Source organism: Aquarana catesbeiana, linkage group LG06 (assembly GCF_042186555.1).
Source record: "Aquarana catesbeiana isolate 2022-GZ linkage group LG06, ASM4218655v1, whole genome shotgun sequence".
Lineage (NCBI taxonomy): Eukaryota > Metazoa > Chordata > Amphibia > Anura > Ranidae > Aquarana > Aquarana catesbeiana.
The window spans coordinates 141,588,883-141,614,347 of record NC_133329.1 but is presented as its reverse complement, the minus strand read 5'-3'; the positions used below and the strand labels follow the sequence as shown (position 1 = coordinate 141,614,347).

Below are 25,465 nucleotides of genomic sequence, written 5' to 3'. Positions count from 1 at the left end.
ACCCTGCAATACTCTGCAATACCCTGCAATACTCTGCAATACCCCACAATACTCTGCAATACCCCGCAATACTGTGCAATACTCTGCAATACCCTACAATAGTCTGCAATACCCCGCAATACTCTGCAATACTCTGCAATACCCCGCAATACTCTGCAATATTCTGCAATACCCCGCAATACTCTGCAATACCCCGCAATACTCTGCAATACCCCATAATACTCTACAATACTCTGCAATACCCCACAATACTGTGTAATACCCTGCAATATCCAGCAATACTCTGAAATACTCCGCAATACCCTGCAATACCCCGCAATACCCCGCAGTACTCTGCAATACCCAGCCATACTCTGCATTACTCAGTGATACCCAGCCATACCCAGTCATACTTGGCGATACCCTGCAATACCCTGCCATAATCAGCCATACTTGGCGATACCCTGCAATACCCTGCCATAATCAGCCATACCCAGCCATGCTCAGCCATACTCTGCAATACCCCGCCATACTCTGCAATACCCCGCCAAACTCTGCAATACCCCGCAATACTCTGCAATACCCCGCAATACTCTGCCATACCCTGCCATACCCAGCCATACTCGACGATACCCTGCCATGCTCAGCCATACTCTGCCATGCTCAGCCATACTCGGCTGTACTCGGCCTCTCTATGTGACCAGGCTGTGGAAGTCTCACACATGTGGTATCGCCGTACTCAGGAGGAGGAGAATCTATTTTGGGGTGTCATTTTTGGTATGTACATGTTATGTGTTAGAAATATTGTATAAATGGACAACTTTGTGTTAAAAAAAAAAAATGCGTTTTAACCACTTCCCGCCCGCCGGCTGTCATACGACGTCCTTGACTTTGTGCGGGGATATCTGAATGATGGGTGCAGCTACAGGCATCATTCAGATATCAACTTTTTTAGCTGGCGATTCCCTACACCAAAAGAATGATCATAGCGGCTGCTCCACTGCTTGATCGTTCTTATCGGAGGCAAGAGGGGACGTCCCCCCCTCCCGCCGCCCTCCGGTGCTTCTACCGACTCACCGCTACGATCGAAGCCAGGATCTTTTTTTTTTTTTTTTTTTTTTTTTATTTCTGGCTTCCCAGCCTAGAGGTGAGATGTGGGGTCTTATTGACCCCATATCTCACTGTAAAGAGGACCTGTCATGTCATATTCCTATTACAAGGGATGTTTACATTCCTTGTAATAGGAATAAAAGTGGTCAAAAAAAATTTTTTTTGGAAAAAGCGTCAAACTAAGATAAATAAAGTAAAATGAACAATAAAAAAAAAAAAGTTTAAAGCGCCCCTGTTCCTGTGTGCTCGCATGCAGAAGCGAATGCATACGTAAGTCCCGCCCACATATGAAAACGGTGTTCAAACCACACATGTGAGGTATCGCTGCGATCGGTAGAGCGAGAGCAATAGTTTTGGCCCTAGACCTCCTCTGTAACTCAAAACATGTAACCAGTAAAAAATTTTAAAGCATCGCCTGTGGGGATTTTTGAGTAGCGAAGTTTGGCGCCATTCCACAAGCACGTGCAATTTTGAAAGGTGACATGTTGGGTATCTATTTACTCAGCATAACTTCATCTTTCACATTATGCAAAAACATTGGGCTAACTTTACTGTTTTGTTTTTTTTTTAAGCACAAAACTGTTTTTTTTCCCAAAAAACGCGTTAAAAAAATTGCTGCGCAAATACCGTGCGAGATAAAAAGTTGCAATGACCCCCATTGTATTCTCTAGGGTCTTTGCTAAAAAAAACATATATAATGTTTTGGGGTTCTATGTAATTTTCTAACAAATAAATGATGATTTTTACATGTAGGAGAGAAATGTCAGAATTGGCCTGGGTACTCCAGAACGCCTGAAGGTGCTCCGTGCATGTTGGGCCTCTGTATGTGGCCACGCTGTGTAAAAGTCTCACATATGTGGTATCGCCATACTCGGGAGTAATAGCAGAATGTGTTTTGGGGTGTAATTTGTGGTATGCATATGCGGTGTGTGAGAAATAACCTGCTAATATGACAATTTTGTGAAAAAAAAAAAGTAAAAAAAAAACTTGATTTTGCAAAGAATTGTGGGAAAAAATGACAACTTCAAAAAACTCAACATGCATCTTTCTAAATACCTTGGAATGTCTTCTTTCCAAAAATGGGTCATTTGGGGGGTATTTGTAGGTTAGGGTCTCAAGAAATTAGATAGGCCGTCAGTACTTCAGGTGTGATCAATTTTCAGATATTGGCACCATAGTTTTTGGACTCTATAACTTTCACAAAAACTAAATAATATCCACCGATTTGGGTTATTTTTACCAAAGATATGTAGCGGTATAAATTTTGGCCAAAATATATGAATAAAAATTACTAATTTGCAAAATTTTATAACAGAAATGAAGAAAAATTCATTTTTTTTACAGATTTTTCGGTCTTTTTTCTTTTATAGCGCAAAAATAAAGAACCCAGCGGTGATTAAATACCACCAAAAGAAAGCTCTATTTGTGTGAAAAAAAGGACAAAAATTTCATATAGATACAGTGTTGCATGACTGAGTAATTGTCATTCAAAATGTGAGAGCACCAAAAGCTGAAAATTGGTCTGGTTATTAAGGGGGTTTAAGTGCCCAGTGGTCAAGTGGTTAAACAAGTGTGATTTAACTGTACTTCTGTCTCGGTCTGATTTAATGGTCTCTGACAGTAGGCGAAGGCCATGAATTCAGAAGATGCAACATCCACTTGTTTGTAATATTTTTTCCAGATTGAATGAACTGGATCACCACATGAATCAGTTCGCCATGGCGTTACAAGCGCTCCTGAGTTGCACGGCTAACCTGGAATCTCCCACTGTGGCCGCCCCGGTACAACCTATATTGCAGGCCAACCCTGCTGCTGCTCCAGTCTCTATGCAGGCACCCACCTTAAGTATCACCTCTATAAGAGGTATGTCTTGTTCGCTTCCCCAGCGATTTGGGGGCGATCCATTCCAATGCAGAGGGTTTCTCAACCAGGTTGAGATATACTTTGAGATGCTGACCCAGGCGTTTCCCACGGACAGAAGCAAAGTAGGTTTTGTGATATCTTTGCTTTCTGAGAGAGCCTTGGCCTGGGCAAACCCTCTATGGGAGACGCAAAAACCTGTTGTCTTGTGCTACCCTGAGTTTGTGGCTTCATCTTTCGCTTACATAGGCTACCCAAGGTGATTGTCTCGGACAGGGGTAGTTATTTTGTGTCCCGGTTCTGGCAAACCTTTTGTGCACTCCACTGCTTGATCGTTCTTATCGGAGGCAAGAGGGGACGTCCCCCCCTCCCGCCGCCCTCCGGTGCTTCTACCGACTCACCGCTACGATCGAAGCCAGGATCTTTTTTTTTTTTTTTTTTTTTTTTTATTTCTGGCTTCCCAGCCTAGAGGTGAGATGTGGGGTCTTATTGACCCCATATCTCACTGTAAAGAGGACCTGTCATGTCATATTCCTATTACAAGGGATGTTTACATTCCTTGTAATAGGAATAAAAGTGGTCAAAAAAAATTTTTTTTGGAAAAAGCGTCAAACTAAGATAAATAAAGTAAAATGAACAATAAAAAAAAAAAAGTTTAAAGCGCCCCTGTTCCTGTGTGCTCGCATGCAGAAGCGAATGCATACGTAAGTCCCGCCCACATATGAAAACGGTGTTCAAACCACACATGTGAGGTATCGCTGCGATCGGTAGAGCGAGAGCAATAGTTTTGGCCCTAGACCTCCTCTGTAACTCAAAACATGTAACCAGTAAAAAATTTTAAAGCATCGCCTGTGGGGATTTTTGAGTAGCGAAGTTTGGCGCCATTCCACAAGCACGTGCAATTTTGAAAGGTGACATGTTGGGTATCTATTTACTCGGCATAACTTCATCTTTCACATTATGCAAAAACATTGGGCTAACTTTACTGTTTTGTTTTTTTTTTAAGCACAAAACTGTTTTTTTTCCCAAAAAACGCGTTAAAAAAATTGCTGCGCAAATACCGTGCGAGATAAAAAGTTGCAATGACCCCCATTGTATTCTCTAGGGTCTTTGCTAAAAAAAACATATATAATGTTTTGGGGTTCTATGTAATTTTCTAACAAATAAATGATGATTTTTACATGTAGGAGAGAAATGTCAGAATTGGCCTGGGTACTCCAGAACGCCTGAAGGTGCTCCGTGCATGTTGGGCCTCTGTATGTGGCCACGCTGTGTAAAAGTCTCACATATGTGGTATCGCCATACTCGGGAGTAATAGCAGAATGTGTTTTGGGGTGTAATTTGTGGTATGCATATGCGGTGTGTGAGAAATAACCTGCTAATATGACAATTTTGTGAAAAAAAAAAAGTAAAAAAAAAACTTGATTTTGCAAAGAATTGTGGGAAAAAATGACAACTTCAAAAAACTCAACATGCATCTTTCTAAATACCTTGGAATGTCTTCTTTCCAAAAATGGGTCATTTGGGGGGTATTTGTAGGTTAGGGTCTCAAGAAATTAGATAGGCCGTCAGTACTTCAGGTGTGATCAATTTTCAGATATTGGCACCATAGTTTTTGGACTCTATAACTTTCACAAAAACTAAATAATATCCACCGATTTGGGTTATTTTTACCAAAGATATGTAGCGGTATAAATTTTGGCCAAAATATATGAATAAAAATTACTAATTTGCAAAATTTTATAACAGAAATGAAGAAAAATTCATTTTTTTTACAGATTTTTCGGTCTTTTTTCTTTTATAGCGCAAAAATAAAGAACCCAGCGGTGATTAAATACCACCAAAAGAAAGCTCTATTTGTGTGAAAAAAAGGACAAAAATTTCATATAGATACAGTGTTGCATGACTGAGTAATTGTCATTCAAAATGTGAGAGCACCAAAAGCTGAAAATTGGTCTGGTTATTAAGGGGGTTTAAGTGCCCAGTGGTCAAGTGGTTAAACAAGTGTGATTTAACTGTACTTCTGTCTCGGTCTGATTTAATGGTCTCTGACAGTAGGCGAAGGCCATGAATTCAGAAGATGCAACATCCACTTGTTTGGAAAGGGGATGGGGTCAGGAAAGGGGATGGGGACGAGCGAGCGCCCCCCCCCCCCCCTCCTGAACCGTACCAGGCCGCATGCCCTCAACATGGGGGGTGGGTGCTTTGGGGGAGGGGGGCGCCCTGCGGGGCCCCCCCACCCCAAAGCACCTTGTCCCCATGTTGAGGGCATGCGGCCTGGTACGGTTCAGGAGGGGGGGAGGCGCTCGCTCGTCCCCACCCCCTTTCCTGACCGGCCAGGCTGCGTGCTCGGATCAGGGTCTGGTATGGATTTTAGGGGGGACCCCACGCCGTTTTTTCGGCGTAGGGGGTTCCCTTTATAATCCATACCAGACCTAAGGGCCCGGTATGACCCGCGACGGGGCTCGCAAGGTGTCAATCTCGCCGATAAAAGCGGCAAGATTGACATCCTTTTCTAGTCCCGTCGCACCTGAGTCACGTTCAAAATGAACGGACTTGTCCGTGTGTGGGCAAGTCCGTTCATTCTGAAAGTCCGCCGTAACTCCGGCGAAAGTCCGTCGGAAAGACGGGCGGACTTAGCCCACCGGAAAGTCCGGGCGTGTGTGGGCAAGTCCGTCCGTTTTAAAGTCCGGCGCACCTGGTGGACAAAGTCCGTCGGAAAGTGTGCCGGACCAAGTAGGATAGAAAGTCCGACCGTGTGTATGCGGCATTAGTCATAGCTCTTGTATAGTTTCACCGAATACAAGGTGTTTTGTGAATGAATGTTAGGTAGGCCATACATGGGTCGAATTTCGAAAGAATTTTCTTTTGAAAATCTTATCTAAGAATTTCTGTTCGTATTTTGCACCATTAGTGGGCTGCAGCAACAGCTGATTTTCGTGCGGCCATCGAATTTGAGTAATCGGGCATGTTGGAAATTTTTTGAAAAACAAACAATTTTCTAATCAATGATGGGAGAATCATGCGAGAAATGTAATCGAAAAAGAAATGCGCATGTGCAAGAAAAGAACATTTCTGGAAAGAAAAGAAGATTCCCAGCCACGAAAAATCTTTTCTGAAGCAACATGAGGTGAAAATTGAAGGCTCGGTTGGTCAAATTTCAAAATCAATGGTGGCATCATCGGATCACAAAACACACAAAATTTCTGATTTTCAAAAGATTTTTTTTTCGAAATGTATGGCCAGCCTTAGGGGGGAGGAGCGGATGAAAGTCGAAATTTTCAACTAGATCAATCATCCTGTTTTTATGAATGGCTGAAGTGGAGAGTGAGCAACCTTCTATGAGGACCTAGAGCTGTGACTAAGTTTAAGGGGTAGAAGTTCCACACTAATGCCCCCTACACACGGTCGGACTTTGTTCGGACATTCCAACAACAAAATCCTAGGATTTTTTCCGACGGATGTTGGCTCAAACTTGTCTTGCATACACACGGTCACACAAAGTTGTCGGAAAATCCGATCGTTCTAAACGCGGTGACGTAAAACACGTACGTCGGGACTATAAACGGGGCAGTGGCCAATAGCTTTCATCTCTTTATTTATTCTGAGCATGCGTGGCACTTTGTCCGTCGGATTTGTGTACACACGATCGGAATTTCCGACAACGGATTTTGTTGTCGGAAAATTTTATAGCCTGCTCTCAAACTTTGTGTGTCGGAAAATCCGATGGAAAATGTCCGATGGAGCCCACACACGGTCGGAATTTCCGACAACACGCTCCGATCGGACATTTTCCATCGGAAAATCCGACCGTGTGTACGGGGCATTACACACTAGGTTCACACCTTGTGTAATGTGGAAGCAGGTCTTTTCACATTTTTATTGGTGCAATTTTGCGTTACACGCATAGGGCAGACTATTCATTTAAATAAGCTGCCCTACGTGCGGCAAATGCACCAAAAGGCATTCCTGTACCTTTTTGGAGCTTCATATATTTTTCCACCGCGCATTTAGGGTGCCATTAATAATGAATTCTTCCGCAAGTACGACACGTTCAGGTGTGAATAGAGCCTAAAGCAATGTAAACACGGATAGTTTTTTGTGGTTGAACGAAAATAAAACTGACAGATCCCCAAATCCACACAAGATGGGTTTCCCCACAGCGCTACTGTATTCTGACAATGCGCACTTCCCCCATCAGAATACACTAATCAGCGCTGCAGCCATTGGCAGAAGCTGATCAAACGCTGGTTTTCCAACTGGCTTCCGTTGAACAGACAGAGGTACACACAGAACAAAATGTATCCGGTTCCTGCTGAAACAGGTGCATTTCAATAAGTGTATACCGAGCTTAAGAGTTTTGCCAAATGCAGCAACCACCAGCACAGCTCCAAACTGTCCCTGATTTCGGGGGACTGTCCCTCATTTGGAACAAAGTTCCTCTGTCCCTCTTTCCTCCTAATTTGTCCCTCATTTTGGTCTGCTCTATATAGCATAGCTCCCAACTGTCCCTGATTTCAAGGGACTGTCCCTGATTTGGAGCAATGTCCCTCTGTCCCTCTTTCTCCCTCATTTTGGTCTGATCTATATAGTTGTATATAAAATGCACTTTTTATCTTTCAAAATGTGCTTCCCAGTGCTAAACCTTTCATTCAAATTCTAAATTGCTGCATTTGTAAATGTTAAAAGCCAATATAAAGGAATAGGAGGGGCAAAAAAGGTCCTTGTGGATTTGAGTTCATTCTCCTTTAAGGGGGTGTGTCAGGGGTGTGTGTCCTATGCCTACATATGTTTGTAAGTAGGCGTCCCTCATTCCCATCTCATAATGTTGGGAGGTATGATATAGTATATAAAATGCACTATTTGGCCCCTTTCACACGGACGGATAGAATTGTGCTTTTAGCTGCGTTTTTTACCGCAGCTAAACGCACACAATGCTTTCCTATACCTCCATTCACACACTGCGTTTAGCTGTGCTTTGATTACCTGCAGTTTTGTGCGGATAGAAAAAATAGAATTGACTGCGTCCAGGAGCGATTTAGCGCAGCTATCCGCACATAACCGCAGGTAATCACAGTGCACTGTGTCAGCTGCGGATAGCAGCGCCGAACTGGCTCGCTCATCGGGAAAGGAAAAATGTTTTTTCCTTTCCCAATGAGCGACAAGCACGGGGATCCGACTTGGATCCCCACCAATGCCAGGCACTGTTTGGTATGAATCTTGAGGGGGAACTCGCCAAATTTTTAATAAAAAACCGGCATGGGTTCCCCTCCACGAGTATACCAGGCCCTTCGGGCCCTTCGGTCTGGTATGAATTCCAAGGGGCACCCCCTATGCCAAAAAAACGGCTTGGGGGTCCCCCCAAATCCATACCAGACCCTTATCCGAGCACGCAGCCCGGTCGGTCAGGAAAGGGGGTGGGGATGAGCGAGCCCCCCCCCTGAACCGTACCAGGCCGCATGCCCTCAACATGGGGGGTTGGTGCTTTGGGGCAGGGGCGGGCCCCCCCACCCCAAAGCACCTTGTCCCCATGTTGATGAGGGCAAGGGCCTCTTCCCGACAACCCTGGCCGTTGGTTGTCGGGATCTTCAAGCGGGGGGCTTATCGGAACCTGGGAGCCCCCTTTAAAGGGGGCCCCCAGATCCCGGCCCCCCACCCTATGTGAATGAGTATGGGGTACATGGTACCCCTACCCATTCACCTGGGGAAAAAAGTGTCAATAAAAAAAAACACACTACACAGGTTTTAAAAGTAATTTATTAGGCAGCTCCGGGGGTCTTCTTCCGACTTTGGTGGTCTCTCAGGCCTCTTCTCCCTCTCTCCGGTGTCATCTCCACGCTCTCTGGTTCTTCTCTGGTGCCTTCTTCCGCTATCTTCTGCTCTTTTGCCGCTCTTTGGAGACATTTTCTTCCCTCTTCTCTTCCAGAGATGTTGACACGACGCTCCCTCTCGCTGTAATGCCGTTAGCGAGGTCCGCAACCAATTATATAGGCATGGGGCGTGGTCACCGGGTGATGTCAACTGGTGAACCCGCCCCCTTATGACGTCACAGTCCCGGGGCATGATGGGACTGTGACGACATAAGGGGCAGTGTCAACCGGTGACATCATCCGGTGGCCACACCCCATGCCTATATAATTGGTTGCAGACCTCGCTCACGGCATTACAGCGAGAGGGAGCGTCGTGTCAACATCTCTGGAAGAGAAGAGGGAAGAAAATGTCTCCAAAGACCGGGCTCCTCCGCTAGCAAAAGAGCGGCAAAAGAGCAGAAGATAGCGGAGGAGCCCGGCAGAAGGAAGAAAGCACCGGAGAAGTACCAGAGAGCGTGGAGACGACACCGGAGAGAGGGAGAAGAGGCCTGAGAGACCCCCGAAGTCGGTAGAAGACCCCCGAAGTCGGAAGAAGACCCCCAAAGTCGGAAGAAGACCCCTGGAGCTGCCTAATAAATTACTTTTAAAACCTGTGTAGTGTGTTTTTTTATTGATACTTTTTTTCCCCAGGTGAATGGGTAGGGGTACGATGTACCCCATACTCATTCACATAGGGTGGAGGGCCGGGATCTGGGGGCACCCTTATTAAAGGGGGCTCCCGGATTCCGATAAGCCCCCTGCCCGCAGACCCCGACAACCAACAGCCAGGGTTGTTGGGAAGAGGCCCTTTTCCTCATCAACATGGGGATGAGGTGCTTTGGGGTCATCCTCATCAACATGGGGACGAGGTGCTTTGGGTGCCCCCCTTGCCCCAAAGCACCAACCCCCCCATGTTGAGGGCATGCGGCCTGGTACGGTTCAGGGGGGGGGGGGCGCTCGTCCCCACCCCCTTTTCTGACCGACCAGGCTGCGTGCTCGGATAAGGGTCTGGTATGGATTCTGGGGGGACCCCCACAGCGTTTTTTCGGCATAGGGAGTGCCCCTTGGAATCCATACCAGACCGAAGGGCCTGGTATGCTCTTGGAGGGGAACCCATGCCGGTTTTTTATTTAAAATTTGGCGTGGACTTCCCCCTCAAGATTCATACCAAACACAGTGCCTGGTATTGGAGGGGATCCAAGTTGGATCCCCGTTCAATATGAGTCGGTACCCTGTCGGGTCGCTATGGAAATGGCAAACCGCAGCTAAACGCAACTAATCGCACTGTACAAATGCAGCTGATCGCAGTGCCTGGTATCTTGAATTTCACAGAAAAAAAAGCATGCTTTTAACTGCAGCATGAATAGCCGTCCGTGTGAAAGGCGCCTTTATCTTTCAAAAAGTGTTTCCAACTGCTAAACCTTTCATCCAATTTCCAATTTGCTGCATTTGTACATTTTAGAAGTCAGTGCTGTATATAGGAATTGCAGTGGTAAAAAAAAAAAATCAATTGAAGGTTTAATTAATCTTTTTTTTTGGTATAATTCTCCTTTAAGGGAGTGTGGCAGGGGGTGTGTCCTATGTCTACATACTTTTGCTTATAGGTGTCCCTCGTTCCCATGCCAAAAAGTTGGGAGGTATGCACCAGAGGTATTTTATTGACAGAAACAGATATTAAAACTACATTGCATCTGAGCACCACAAACCAAAAACGCTATTAAATACATTTATAGTATTCAAAACAACCCCCTAGCATTTCTGCTCATGGCCATCTTGAGTAAAGTCAGATGATTCATGTAGCTTTTTCTTCCTGTAATCCATCTGCCCTTAGATCAGGCATGCAGGCAGGAGGGTGTGCTTAGCTGAAAAAAAACGTCCTCCCTCCCTCCCCCTATGGACTGAAAGCTGTCGTTGATAGCTCGATCACTCTGCTGGGAGCGTGCAGTGACCCTGCACAGAAAGCTCTGCTGCTCATGGATGCATATGCAGTATGTGCGGGGTATGGGCATTGAAGCCCACCCTCTTAGAATGCCTGTGATTCATAGTTAATGGCACCCCAAATGTGGCAAGCAATATGCACGGTGTAGTGCACAAAAAAACACGCACTAAAAGTGGAAAAGCATGCGATTGAAAATGTGCGAAGCTTGAAGCCCAAAAAGGTGCATGAGCTTCTTTGCTGCATTTGTCATGCATTGGGCAGCCCCTTGAAATAAATGGGCTGCCCTACGCATGAAGTGAAACAATGCGCAAAAAAAGGCACATATGTACAGTGCCTGGTGTCACGTGTTATAGTCTTCGTGATTTACTTTGCACTTCCCTTTACTCCCCCACCCCCTTACCCTCTCAGCTGGGTTGTCCTCCAAAAACATACTCACATGCCCAGCAAATCCAGCGCTTTTTGGTGTAAGTTGCCCCTCTGTCACAGCATGCTGGATTCCATGCTCCCACCTTCTCTTCTGACATCACCAGAGAGCCAGATGCCCCCTCGCCCCCGGATTCTTTGAGCTGCCCACAGGTGCGGCCCATCCATTAAGGGCACACAGGCGCCGTCCCCTCTGTCACTCCACCCCCCTTTATGAATAATGGATAGATTGATGCACTGCATCAATCTATCTATGGCCACCGCTGCCACCCCCTATTTAGGCATCCGTCCCCTGATTTCCAGCGGCGGGGGTGTTATTTTTGAAGCACCTGATTAGAGCCATAGGCTCTAATAGGCTTTAAAAAATGTGGACTTGGAGCGCAGAGCATTGCGCTCGCAGTTCACCCAGATGTGTTAGGAAAGCACATTAATATTTGCTTTTCTAACACTGAACCGCCTCTCCGCCATTCAGGAAGCACGGGTCTAATACCCATTACCTGATTAGCTGAAGGCACAGGTGCCCCTATTGGACACCTAGCAGAACAGAAGAACAGAGGAGGGGAAAGCATGGGGGACACAGGAGCTGTCCCACAGCTTGCCGCCGTCACCCACTGCCTGACCCGCCACTAAGATGGGATAAGTGCCGAGCAGTCAGAGGGCGGGCGGGCGGGGGTCACAGTGGTGGCATATGATGGGCACAAGTGGCTGCATATGATGGGGCACAAGTGGCAGCATAATATGGGCACAGGTGGCTGCATATGATGGGCACAAGTGGCTGCATGTGATGGGCACAAGTGGCTGCATATGATGGGCACAAGTGGCTGCATTTTATGGGCACAAGTGGCGGCATATGATTGGCACAAGTGGCTGCATATTATGGGCACAAGTGGTGGCATTTGATGGGGCACAAATGGCTGCATATGATGGGCACAAGTGGCTGCATTTGATGGGGCACAAGTGGCTGCATATGATGGGCACAAGAGGCTGCATATGATGGGCACAAGTAGCTGCATATGATGGGCACAAGTGGCTGCATATGATGGGCACAAGTGGCTGCATTTGATGGGGCACAAGTGGCTGCATTTTATGGGCACAAGTGGCTGCATATGGTGGGCACAAGTGGCTGCATATGATGGGCACAAGTAGCTGCATATGATGGGCACAAGTGGCGGCATATGATGGGCACAATGGCTGCAATTGATGGGCACAAGTGGCTACATTTGATGGGGTTGTGTTCAGTATTTTTCAGTTTGTTTGCGCCCCCCCAAAAAAATTTTGAGCACCAGCTGCCACTGGCTGCCCACCTGATGACGTGTATGTGAAGTGTGACAGAGACTGAACTCAGGCCTCCTAGGATGCATAACATTGATATCCTGGGAGAATTCAGGAGGGGGAAGTTCTTCTCCGTAGTGTTCTCAGTTCTCAGGAGTGTGGGGCCAGGGGATGGGAGAGGCAGTGGTGGAGGAGTTGATGCTGTTTTGTGGTAAAACTGATATATGAAGATTCTTCTATAGCAGTGGTCTCCAAACTGCGGCAAAAGGGCTAAATGTGGCTCTTTGCTTGCTTTTATTCAGCCCTTGGGGCACTATTTCTCCCACTGATGCAAGTCACAATTTCTCTCACTGACACCGACAATGGGACATAATTCCTTCCATTGACATCAACGATGGGTACTATTTCCCCCACTGATACGAGGCACTATTTCTCAAATTAACACCAGCGATTTGGACTCTTCCTCCCACAGACACCAGTGATGGGGCCCTGTTCCTTCCATTGATACCTAGGATGGGGCACTATTCCTCCCACTAATACCAATGATGGGGCATTGGTTATATCCACTGACATCGGGCCATGTTTTACTCAAACTAGACAATGTTTGGCCCTCTGAAGTCTCAAGGACAGTAAATTGGTCCTTTTTTTTTACAGATTGGAGACCCCTGCTCTATAGACTACAGAGCTGCTTTAGGCCTCATGCACACTAAGCATTTGCTCAGCTCTCCTGAACTCCGTTTTTCCTGGTAGGATTAAAGCTGCTTAAAAAAATGTGCCTAAAGCCATGTTTATGGATTCGGTCAGAATAATAATTAGTTCTGGCCATTGGAATGAATGCTCAAGCACTAAATGCATCTAGTGATCAGGTTTGCCATTTTTTCTTTTGCTCTTCAGCTCCTTACCTGAACACTGGTGGTGTGTTTTTTTTTCTGCCTGTAAATGCTCCTCTTCTATTAAGCGTGTAAACGCCTATGTGAGCGTGAAAACATAGGCTAAAATAGAGGTGGATCTACACACATAAATAAAGCGCCAAACGCCTGTAAACCTATATTTAGTTAAGCCCCGTGTGCATGAGGCCTTATTATTAACTGCTTGCCGACCAGCCACCATCATTATATGGCGGCAGGTTGGCACAGCTGCGCGAATCGCCGTAGGTGTACGGTGGTCTTTTTAAGAGCTATAGGGGGCATGCGCGCAACGCCGAAGCCAATGCGTGTGGGCGGCGGCCGCAATGTCCGCCAGCGACCCGCGATCGCTCCTCAGAGAGCCAGAAAGGGGATCTGTCAATGTAAACAGACAGATCCCCACTCTGTCAGGGAAGTAGAGAGAGATCTGCTGTTCCTAGTGATCAGGAACAGCGATCTCTCTCTACTCCCAGTCAGTCCCATCCCCCCACAGTTAGAACAAACCTAGGGAACACTTAACCCCTTGATCGCCCCCTAGTGTTAACCCCTTCCCTGCCAGTGACATCTTTACAGTAATCAGTGGCTATTTTTAGTTTTGATTACTGTATGAATGTCAATGGTCCCAAAAAAGTGTCAAAAGTGTCCAATCTGTCCGCCGCAATGTCGTAGTGCCGCTAAAAGTCGCTGATCATCGCCATTACTAGTAAAAAAAAATGAATAATAAAAATGGCATACATATATCCCCTATTTTGTAGACGCTATAAGGTTTGTGCAAACCAATCAATATACACTTATTGAGATTTTTTATTAACCAAAAATATGTTGAGTTTTTTTTCTTTTTTTTGGATATTTATTATAGCAAAAAAGTAAAAAAATATTGGGTTTTTTTCAAAATTGTTGCTTTTTTTTGTTTGTTTATAGCGCAAAACATAAAAACTGCAGAGGTGATCAAATACCACCAAAAGAAAGCTCTATTTGTGGGGAAAAGAGGACATCAATTTTGTTTGTGTACAATGTCGCATGGCCGTGCAGTTGTCAGTTAAAGCAACGCAAAAAAAGGGTTAAATCCTTCCGGGGCCGAAGTGTTTAAATCAAAGTCAGAAAAGGACGCAGAGCAGCAGATCAGAACATTTTGCTCTCCGCCATGATATAAATAGGTTCAGATCCTTTCAGAGGCCCAACTGTCATTGGTTCCTAGAATTCTGAAGGTGCCAATGGACACTGCAGGGCAACTGTGCTTATGGGGACAGACAAATGAGCAAGTAGGACATGAAATGGACAATCGCTTACGCCCAGCATAAGAATTTTCAATTTTAATTAAATTAATATATTTCTTTTCATTTGAAAAAAATAATTAGGGAGAGCTACACAATACCAGAACATGAACATGTGATTTTAAAAAATCTGATGTTTATACATGAATGAATTCTGATATAAATAATGCCTGATCTCCTGTTCCATGGCCATCTATACATTTGGAAACAGTGATTTTCTTGTCTATGATTGGCATACAATGCAAGGTATATAGCATTGTATACAGAATATACAGTATAGTGATCAGCTGGATCCCTCTGTGTCATGTCTACATAATAAACACAGGATTTGCTGTGTGGCCTGTATTGGAAATACCTATATATAGATATATATATATATATATTGGACATACAGTAAATAATTTACTTACTTGCAGATACGCAGGTAAAAGCAGCAGCAATAAGAAAGAAAAGACCCGGGGCCATCGGATCCATGCCGGGGGCCATATGAACCCGACACAATGGGAGAGAATGGGAGATGTGAAGACGCTTTATCATATGACAGCTGATCACCTTGCCTTCCTAGAGCATGTGTACAATGGAGCAAGGCATCCTACCGCCATCTAGAGGACGACACAGGGAACTGCCACTAATCAGAGGAGTACAGTAAAGTACTGTATCTGCATGTCTTATTTTCATCACTATTCACCCAGAATATTCAGATTTATAGAATAGTTGGTGGAATCATGCAGCTCAATCCCTGGGACAAATGTACATCTAGAACAAATGCATTACAACAGAGACACTGCCTAATCCATACCTCCCAGCATTCCCTGATTTAGGACTGTCCCTCTTTTGAAACAAATTCCCTCTGTCCCCCTTTCCCCCCTCATTGTCCCCCATTTTGATCAGATGTACAGTATATGCCTGTATACCAAATACATTATCATACCTCCCAACTTTTGGAGATGGGAATGAGGGACACCTATCAGGACACACCCCCTGCCACGCCCCCTTAAAGGAGCATTTTACAAAAAAAAACAAGATTGGTTAAATCCACAATTGTTTTTTTTTTTACCACTACTATTCCTTTATATTGGCGTTTGGATTTTACAAATGCAGCAATTTAGAAATCAGATGAAAGGTTTAGTGCTGGAAAACACTTTTTGATAGATAAAAAGTGCATTTTATATACATCTATATAGATCAGACCAAAATTAGAGACAAATGAGGAGGAATGAGGGACAGAGGGACATTGCTCCAAATCAGGGACAGTCCCTCAAAATCAGGGACAGTTGGGAGCTATGCATTATTTATCTATCAAAAAGTGTTTCCCAGTGCTAAACCTTTCATCCGATTTCTAAATTGTTGCATTTGTATATTTCAGAAGCCAATATAAAGAAATAGTAATGGCATAGCTCCCAACTGTCTATGATTTTGAGGGACTGTCCCTCATTCAGAACAAAGTCCCTCTGTCCCTCTTTTCTCTTCATGTATCCCTCATTCTGGTCTGATCTATATGGTTGTATATAAAAAGCACTACCTATCTATCAAAAGTGTTTCCCAGTGCTAAATCTTTCATCCAATTTCTAAACTGCTGCATTTGTAAATTCTCAAAGCCAATATAAAGGAATAGTAGTCGTAATAAAATGCACTTGTGGGTTTAACCAATCATTTTTTTGTACAATTCTCCTTTAAGGGGTGTGGCAGGGGGTGTGTTCTATGTCTACATACTTTTGCTAATAGGTGTCCCTCGTTCCCATCTCAGAAAGTTGGCAGGTATGGCTAATGGTAAAAAAAATACTTGTGGGTTTGACCAATCATCTTTTGTTCACTAATTCTCCATGTAATGGGTATGTGGCAGGGATGTGTCCTTTGCCTACATACCTTTGCTAATAAGTGTCCCTTTTCCCATTTCAGAAAGTTGGGAGAGGCGTGCCTAATCTAAACCTCCCAACTGTAGAATATGAACAAGAGGGACATCTTGGCAGGAGGGCAATAAACAGTGCAACTGATGCAACAAAAAGCAGGTGTGGCTACTTTAAACAAAATACTGAGTGTGGCTTAAAGCATACCTCCCAAGAACTTCACCCAAAAGGGGAAGTTCTACTTGTTTGCACCCCCCCCCGCTCTAGGAGAGGGTGAGCGGGTACCTGGTTTTGAGTGGGTACCACTCCCACTTCCGGTCAGATGCTCCACATCGATCTGAGCCGGAAGTTCATCCCCTTCTCCTTCCTCCGCAGTCTTCTGGGACAAGCATAGCAAGCATACGATGCTGTGAAAAAGTATTTGCCTCTTTTCTGATTTTTAATTTTTTTTTTGCATATTTAAATGACTCAAACAAATTGTATTATTACACAAAGATAGCCTGAGTAAATACAAAATGCAGTTTTTAAATTATGGTTTAATTTATTAAGGCAAAAAAGCTGTCCAAACCTGCCTGGCTTTATGTGAAAAAGTAATTGCCCCCTAAACCTAATAACTGGTTGTACCAACCTTGGCGGCAACAACTGCAGTCAAGCGTTTGCGATAACTGGCAATGAGTCTTTCACATTGCTGTGAAGCAATTTTGGCCCACTCTTCTTTGCAGAATTGTTTTAATTCAGCCACATTGGGGGGTTTTCCAGCATGAAAAGAGTCTCACTGGATTTGGGTTCTGCCATAGACATTGGCATAAAAGATCTTGTTTGACCAAAAACAGGATTGGTGGTGCTGATGACATCTGGGAAAGCAATAAAAAGCAAGGCAGATGGAAAGCACCTATATGGCATAAACGTGTTCTGTTCAAATTTTCAGAAGAATCTTCATAATCAAGGACACTGAGCAAAGACAAACACCAATGGGAAAAAAACCCATGGCACTGTGAATCCATCTTCTATCACTTCGCTTTTGTACCTTGTTGCAAATACCGGAAGCTGCATGTTCAGTGAACTCTCTATGAGAACTACCGCTGGAATGCTCAATAGAGCCAATACTAGTTCAGGTACTTATTGTTGGAAATTTTTTTACTAAATGATCCGTTAGTGGATCCTACTTTCCCAGTAAGTAGACTGCCTTTAACTGCCTGTAAGCGGCTCTCCGTCTAGCGAAAAGTTTATGTTGGGAAACGTAACAGGAAAAGACAGACACTTGGTGCCCCCTTGGTGGGCAATGTAGGCAACTGCTATCTTGTTATCAATCATCAACTTCACTCAGGCCCTTTGGAGATAGATCCTTAAAGGCTTGCAATGCTAGAAAAAAACTGCCTTACATTTAAGCCAGTCAAACAGTCAGAGCATCTGCATTCCGCTAGGCTCCAATGGCCTTGCACTTGTCTCCTCAGATTGAAGGCAGACTGGCATCTGACGTCAGAATTATTCCATCTCCTGGGCTGAGAGGCATGCCACAAAAGAGGCACACTGGTGTCCAAAACTCCAGTTCTTGCTAATTTGTGCAGATGCAAAGACCTTCTGATCCATAGGCAACCCATCCTATTGACTGAGGAAGGCAAATTGAAAAGAAGCCCCCATGTGCCACAAAGCCTAAGGCAGCACTGGAATGGCCACTGTAAAAATGTCCCAATAGGGACAATGCAATCCCTCGCTGACATAAATGCTGTCTCCATGACTGTTGCCTTATGAGTGTGAAATCTCCATTATTAGCTGTAAAATGTAATTATGAATATATTTTATTTAGCTTGTATCTATGGAGGGTGTGCAACATAGCCTCACAGAAGTGTCTGTTAGACCAGACAATTATGTGCCTAGGCTTGTGTATCTAAACAATGGGACCCAAATTGTTCTACACATATTCTCTTCAAAGGATCTCATGTTTGGATATGCAATGAAGGGAGGCCAACCTGCAATCAATACTTAAGTTCCTGGGAAAAAGTCAGGTTAATCTCCTGCTCAGAATAGTCACAAGGATTTGCATTAAAGAGGGCTGACTTATGTAAAGTATAGGGATTGGAGATGTAGCCAGTCCTTAACCAGGAATATGGAAGCCCACCAATCAGAGCCACACCATGCCAACCAATGAGGCATCAGCCTGTAATGATATAAACAGACTAGATGGGAGGGAAACACACACTCTATGGCGGAGCAGTCACGTGAATGGAGAATATGGGAAATCTATGGGAATGGTAAATATGGGAATCTCCCTTGTACGTGTATCGAAATATGTTGGTCTTATGTATATTCTGTCCTACTGTTTGTAGATTAATGTTTTAAGGAATATACTCTGTATTCCCTCATGTAATCCATGATTTCTACCCTTTTCCTGTACAATTAGATAGCTTGATGTGTATTAGTCTAGGCCTACTTTACTATATACCAATACATTTTTGTTATTGTGTTAAAGCTTTCACTCATGGTCAAAGAAATCTAATTTAACCCAAATCATATCTGACAGATATTAAATCTCAAATATAGTATACAGGTAACAATGACTCTTTGTACGCAGATTTTCATTTTGCAAATTTTGCAGTTTTGGAAAACCAATTGACTTATTCAGGCATGAAAGATTCTTCATAGATTAAGAAGGGGTTAACTGCTTTTCCTGTTTGTTCACTAGTCGACTGAACTTGGAAAAGGATTTCTAGGACAAGGTTGTGATGCTTTGCCAGCTTCTAGCTTACACCTGCCACATATAAAAAATATTGTCCAGGTAGTGGTAGAGCCTTACCTCCAAAGAAGAATTACTGCCACTACTGCCAACAAAATGTTCAAAAAGTTTCTTGGTGCCGTGCCAGTTCTAAAAATGGCAAACACCTGAACTGGAAGTGACAGTCAGTGACAGCCAGTCACTGCAAATCTCAGATGTCTCTGGTGTTACACACTGATTGGTATATGGAAGTATACGTCAGGCAGGTCGATTGACTCTAACCGATCCTCATGCTGAATTATCGCCGTGACTGTTTGCACAGACTCTATCTTGAACCTTTTGTTGTATATGTACCCATTCGATTTCTTCAAACCCAGACAGTAGGGAAAGCTCTTGATGTCTTGGTTACTAGAAAGAATGGGGAGAAACCCCCAGATTTGTTCTTTTGGTGGCAGCAGCACTATCGACTTGTTGCAGTATAATTCTTATATGTAATCTTGCAGTAATTCTTTCTTCTTGAGATTTGTTGGTCATGAATTTAAGTATTTGGTGATTGTACTCCCAGCTAACTGTCTTTGATGTTTGTCGCCCAAACCCTCCAAAAAGGAGGCTATCCTGGTTCCCACTGGAAGACATTGGTTGGACCCACCTTCAAAGACTTTCCAAATGTCCAGCAGCCTGCACTGGATTTGATTCCATGTAAACAGGAAGTCTGAGCCCCCTTCAGTGTGCTTGAATGGAGGAGAAGATTTGGATGCCGCACACCGGATGTAGTCAAAAAACTTCACTTTATTGAAAAAATGGGATCATCAAAATAACAAGACTGTCATGCAGAAAGTACAGGTAAGCTGACGCGTTTCGCACTCAGGACTGAGTGCTTACTCATAGCTATGAGTAAGCACTCAGTCCTGAGTGCGAAACGCGTCAGCTTACCTGTACTTTCTGCATGACAGTCTTGTTATTTTGATGATCCCATTTTTTCAATAAAGTGAAGTTTTTTGACTACATCCGGTGTGCGGCATCCAAATCTTCTCCTCCATTCAAGCCTGCTTTGCCTAGCATTCAGCCAGCACCTGGAGCTCTTCTGCTCTGAAACTTCTACTTACACCTGGCTCAGTGTCAGCCTGAGCGGTGGAAACACTTTCCCCCCTTCAGTGTGATCTGGTAAATTTCAGCCTGGCCTATAGGATTTGGCCTCCTGAACCCTTCTGAAAATCGACAGACCTGAGCGAAAAGACAGCTGCTTCCTCTTATTAGACTGTGGCCACAGTCTGGACATTTCTTCTTCCACTCGCTCTGTCCAACGTTTTGCCAAACAACAACCTTCCATTATAGAGAATGTTACAAAGGGCTTGTGTGGAAGCTTCATCCACCCTGCAGTGGCACAACCGCAAATCTCTCATCGCAAAGGTCTATTGAAGCCTTGTAAAAAGTCAGCAGCCAGGTTCAAGTCCTCCAGAACCATGCCCACTTCTGCAGGTTCCACTTGAGCTAAAGGCCATTTCTTAATGCTTTAAACATCACAGTTAGGGTCCTTTCACACTGGGGCGGTTTGCAGGCGCTATTGCGCTAATAATAACGCCTGCAAACCGACCCGAAAGTGCGGCTGCTTTCATTCCAGTGTGAAAGCCCCGAGGGCTTTCACACTGGAGCGGTGCGCTGGCAGGACGGTAAAAAAAATCCTGCCAGCAGCATCTTCGGAGCAGTGAAGGAGCGGAGTGTATACCGCTCCTTCACCGCTCCTGCCCATTGAAATCAATGGGACGGCGCGGCTATACCGCCGGCATAGCGCCTCTGCAGAGGCACTTTGCGGTGGTTTTTAACCATTTCTCGGACGCTAGCGGGGGGTAAAACCGCCCCGCTAGCGCCCGCATACCGACGGTAAAACGCCGCTAATAATAGCGGCGTTTTACCGCCAACGCCGCCCCCGCCCCAGTGTGAAAGGGCTCTTAATGCTGTTGCTAGTCAACCGGCAAAAATCTGCCACAGTATAGATTCGCTACAAGTCTGAGGGCCAGTTCACCACAATTTCAAAGTTGAAGATGTCTTTCTGCATGCACGTTTTTTAAGTGTTCAGGTGCCTTTTCAATGTGTTTTGCCATGTTACAGATGCGTTCCATATAGAAAAAAATGCTATATATTCTCCTTTGATTGACTGTACTGGAACACACTGCACTGGTGTGACGTAGGCCATTGGAATCCATGGTAAACACTGTTCAGGCACTTTTGACTCTAATAAAAACGCATTGGACTGCATTAGGTGTGAACCAGCCTTAAGTCCATTTTTCAATCCATAGAATCCCTAAAGGTATTAAAAGGCAAAGACACTTGTGCACCAGATGCTGGCAGGCCCCATCCACTTTTGGAAGTGCGTTGATTAAACATGCATTTGCCCGCTTTGTTTTATAAGGTTTGGAGACCTTTACTGTAAATTGGTCTTATCAGATCTCTTTTATTCTTCATCAATGAGCTTTTAACTCTCTGTCATTATGGGAAAAGGATGCCCTTTCTTTCTCACATTTGGAAATATCTGCATGATTTTTGCGATGGTTGGGCCTGCGTCTTGCCTGTGGCATGGATATTTCCTGTATACTTTTTGCTACAGCCGCTAGGCTTTGAAATTTGTGCATCTGCTTCCTTATCCATTGTCATTTGAGGCAATCCATGCCAATTAACTTCCTGTCACTGCAGACTTCATGCAAGGCAAGGCACTTTCTATTGCGCTAATTTAAATGCACGTGAGCCATTGCCACGTGAGCTGCTTGAGGAGCAAGAAAGCCGCCCTGTGCGGGAATGTGAGGAATGCAGATTGTCCTGGTCAAGAGATGACCAGTGGTGGTTCTTATGTTTTCTGGATTGTTTGTGTTTTGGGCTTCTGCTCCTAAAATAATGCAAATCCCTATACTTTGCATTCCTTGAGCACTCTTTTTAAAATATGTCCCATGCAACCCCTCCTACCTTTGCTAGTCTTCTGTGCCACTGACAGGTGTGGTGAGCTCACATCTGCAAAAGAAAATGGAAAAAATCATAATTCTCTCACCAAGAAAAACAGGTACATTGTCCCTTTAAGACTCATCTGCTTTCATCTACTTACTTCAGAAGCAGTAGCAGGTGAGGTCAGGCAGCCTTCCAGAGGAGGACAGGAGACACAGAATCTGAAACAAAAAACAGTCAGACTGTCTAACCCCCCAAGAACACAGCACAGCAGGGGAGTAACAGCAACAAGTCTTTATCGCACAGGAGAAAACTGGCAGGACTGCAGAGAGAGGAGAGAAACCAATTCCTCTGCCGTCTCGAAGACTGTTTAAGCTGCTGCTTTGTGAATGGCAGTCGCTACTCCGCTCCGCCCCCCTGCCCTGTGTGACATCATCCACCACCGATCTCAGACTGAGAACAAAGTCAGGAGAACAGTGCGGCATGCTGCCTACACAAAACAGGAAAAAAACCCAAGGGAGAGGCTAATGGTGACATTGCAGAGCTTACTGATACCACACCTGTAGAATATTTGTGCTATCTAAGCAACAATGCCCGCGGCCTTGCACAAGGGACACCCAGTTTCAGGAGGGTTTACCATCCAACATTCTGGGTCTTCCAACTTCCTGTGAGGCTGAACATGGAGGGGATATCCTTGCAGCAACCAAAGTACTTACCAACTGCAATCCACAGGTGTTAACTAGCCTGACCATAACAAAAGAACACTTCAGTGGGGGAGGGGCTGTCTTTTTATTTAGCTAGGAAGAGGTGGTCCTGTAAGCTCCAGTGGAGGCGTTAAACCCATTGTGTGCTGACGTGAGGTAGGGCCAGGAAAACGGTATGCCCAAAGGCTCTGTTTTGTGAATCACTCATTACCTTTAAAAAACAATAAAAAGAATTTACAAAAAAAAAATTACAAATCACACAGCTGAAAAACAAAAAATGGCCTGATCATGAAAGGGGTAAAAGCTTCCGGAGGTCAAGTGGTTAAATTGTTGGCAAATGACTTCTTAGTAGGTGAACATGTGAACATTTCCAGCACTATGACCATTTAAAACTACAACAGAAAATTTATATCAAATACTTACCATAATTTTCCTTTCCTGATGGACTCCATGGCACGTGTGGGTTAATCCCGCCCCCTCATACCTCATAGGACCCCTCTCCCATAAATCTTTGCTCCGGGCCAGAGGCCGTGTTCCATAATTTAGCCTAGGGAACTCCTACTGCCATGGAGTCCATCAGGAAAAGAAAATTACGGTAAGTATTTGATAGAAATTTTCCATTTTCCTGACAGACTCCATTGCAGCCTACGTGTGAGAAATAACTAGCCATACACACGCGGGTGGGCAGAGTGCTGGACATAAGAAAAAAGGTTTAATTGGCACCATCAACAGGCAAGATACGTAAACCAAATTTAACAGAAGATAACGAAGCTGGCTCTACGCAGTAATGCACCATGAACGTGTTAATTGAAGACCGCGAGGCCGCCTTGCAAAAAACATCTGGAGCCACGTGACATGAAGCCGCCCATGATGTAGACACGCTTCTAGTTGAGTGAGCGGTCACCAACGAGACCTCGTGTAGTATTTCTCTAGTCTGAAGTTGCATGGGGAGGCGAACAAGTCTATGATTCCCAGGGACAGAACCCACTTGAAGACTTCGGGGTGGAGAGTCCACTCGTTGTCTAGAGACACTCTCGACAGAAAATCTGCCTGAACATTCTGGACTCCAGGGAGATAGACAGCTGTCAGGTTGGCCAGGTTCTTATGGGCCCAGGTCATGATGGGCTCTACTTCCTTCAACAGGGAGACCTGCGAGTATCCCCTTGTCTCTTGATGTATGAGACTGCCGTTGTGTTGCCCAGTCTTAGGAGAACTGAGGCTCCTGCTGTTAAGTGGTGAAAGACCTGTAGAGCGCAGAACGCTGCCCCGAGTTCCAGAACATTGGAGGCTATCCTGTGAGAAGGAAAGCTCCATATGCCTTGGGCTACTTCTGTCAAGCAGAGCGAACCCCAGCCCCTGTTGCTGGCATCTGTTGTGATGGTGATCCAGGACACATGCAATGGAATGACAACTGAGGAGGTTCCTCTGCTGTAACCACCAAGGAAGGCTCTCCCGCATGTATAAGGTTATTCGGATAGAGTGATCCTGGAGCCCTGGGTTCCATTGCTGGAGGAAGCCCTTCTGGAAGGGCCGCATTTCCACTGAGCCCACTTTACCATGGGCGTTGTTGCTACCATGGTGCCGATGATTTTTAGGCATAGTGAGGCTCGGAGATGAGGGGAGGACATTGCAAGCCGAACACTGTCCCGGATCATTGGGATTTTTTCCAGGGGTAAGGAGATGGTGCTCTTGATAGTGTCGAATTGTGCCCCGAGGAATACCAGGGACTGCGTAGGATCTAGGTGGCTCTTTTCTAGGTTCAGTAGCCAACCAAACTCGAGTAGAGTGGAGATGACCTGGGGTCTGTGGATTAGAAACTGCTCCCTTTCCCGAGATAACAGCGTGTCATCCAGATAATGGTACAGACGGATACCTCTGGTCCTGATCAGTGCCACGACAGCCAACAAGAGTTTTGAAAACACACAAGGTGATGTTGTAAGCCCGAAGGGGAGCCAGGTGAACTGCAGATGGATTTGATCGACAGAAAAGTGAAGGTATTTCTGGAAATCTGACGCTATCGGGACATGGAAGTAAGCATCCTTCAGGTCTATAGACATGAGCCAATCACCTGGCTGGATTGCTCGATGGATCGTGAGCAGTGTTTCCATCTTGAACTTCTCCTTCTTGATAAAAGAATTCAAGTGGGTTAGGTCTATAACTGGCCTCCAGAAGCCGTTTTTCTTCAACACCATGAAGAGGGGTGAGTAGACCCCTTGAAATCTTTCGTCGTCTGGAACTGGTATTGCAGCGCCCTGAGTCACAAGAGAGTCTGCATAGGACAGAAGAATTTGCTTTTTCTCTTCCGAGAGAGGCAAGGATGTGGGTATGAATCGGAGAAAGGGTGGGTTGCTGAACGTCCAGGCATGGCCTGATGAAACCGTTTTTAATCTCTGATTGAGGCTGCCCAGACGTGTTTAAAATTAAGTAAGCGAGCTCAGACTCATTCTGTCTGGGCAGGCGCAATATCAAAAAGACTTAGGGGCTTCTCCTCCACCGGAAGATGCTCCTTTTGAAAGCTTCTGGCCCAAAGACTGGGTTTTCTTCCAGGTCTTCCTGAACTCACCAGGCCTATAGTGGCGAGCATCCCTTGCTCGATCTGAACCTTGCCTGGGCTGTGTTCTCTTCTGGTTTAGCAGACGGCGATCCTGGGGGACTT

General features: G+C 45.1%; 1 protein-coding gene across 1 annotated transcript in view; it reads right to left on the bottom strand.

Annotated features, from left to right (window-relative positions):
• TMEM130 (transmembrane protein 130) overlaps positions 1-15,182 on the bottom strand; it is a 98,096-nt gene extending 82,914 nt beyond the window's left edge. The window contains exon 1 of the mRNA XM_073590995.1: positions 15,022-15,182. Within this exon, the coding sequence (XP_073447096.1) occupies positions 15,022-15,148 (127 nt within the window). The 5' untranslated portion in view covers positions 15,149-15,182. The remainder of the gene's footprint in view (positions 1-15,021) is intronic.
• Positions 15,183-25,465: the final 10,283 nt, after the last annotated feature.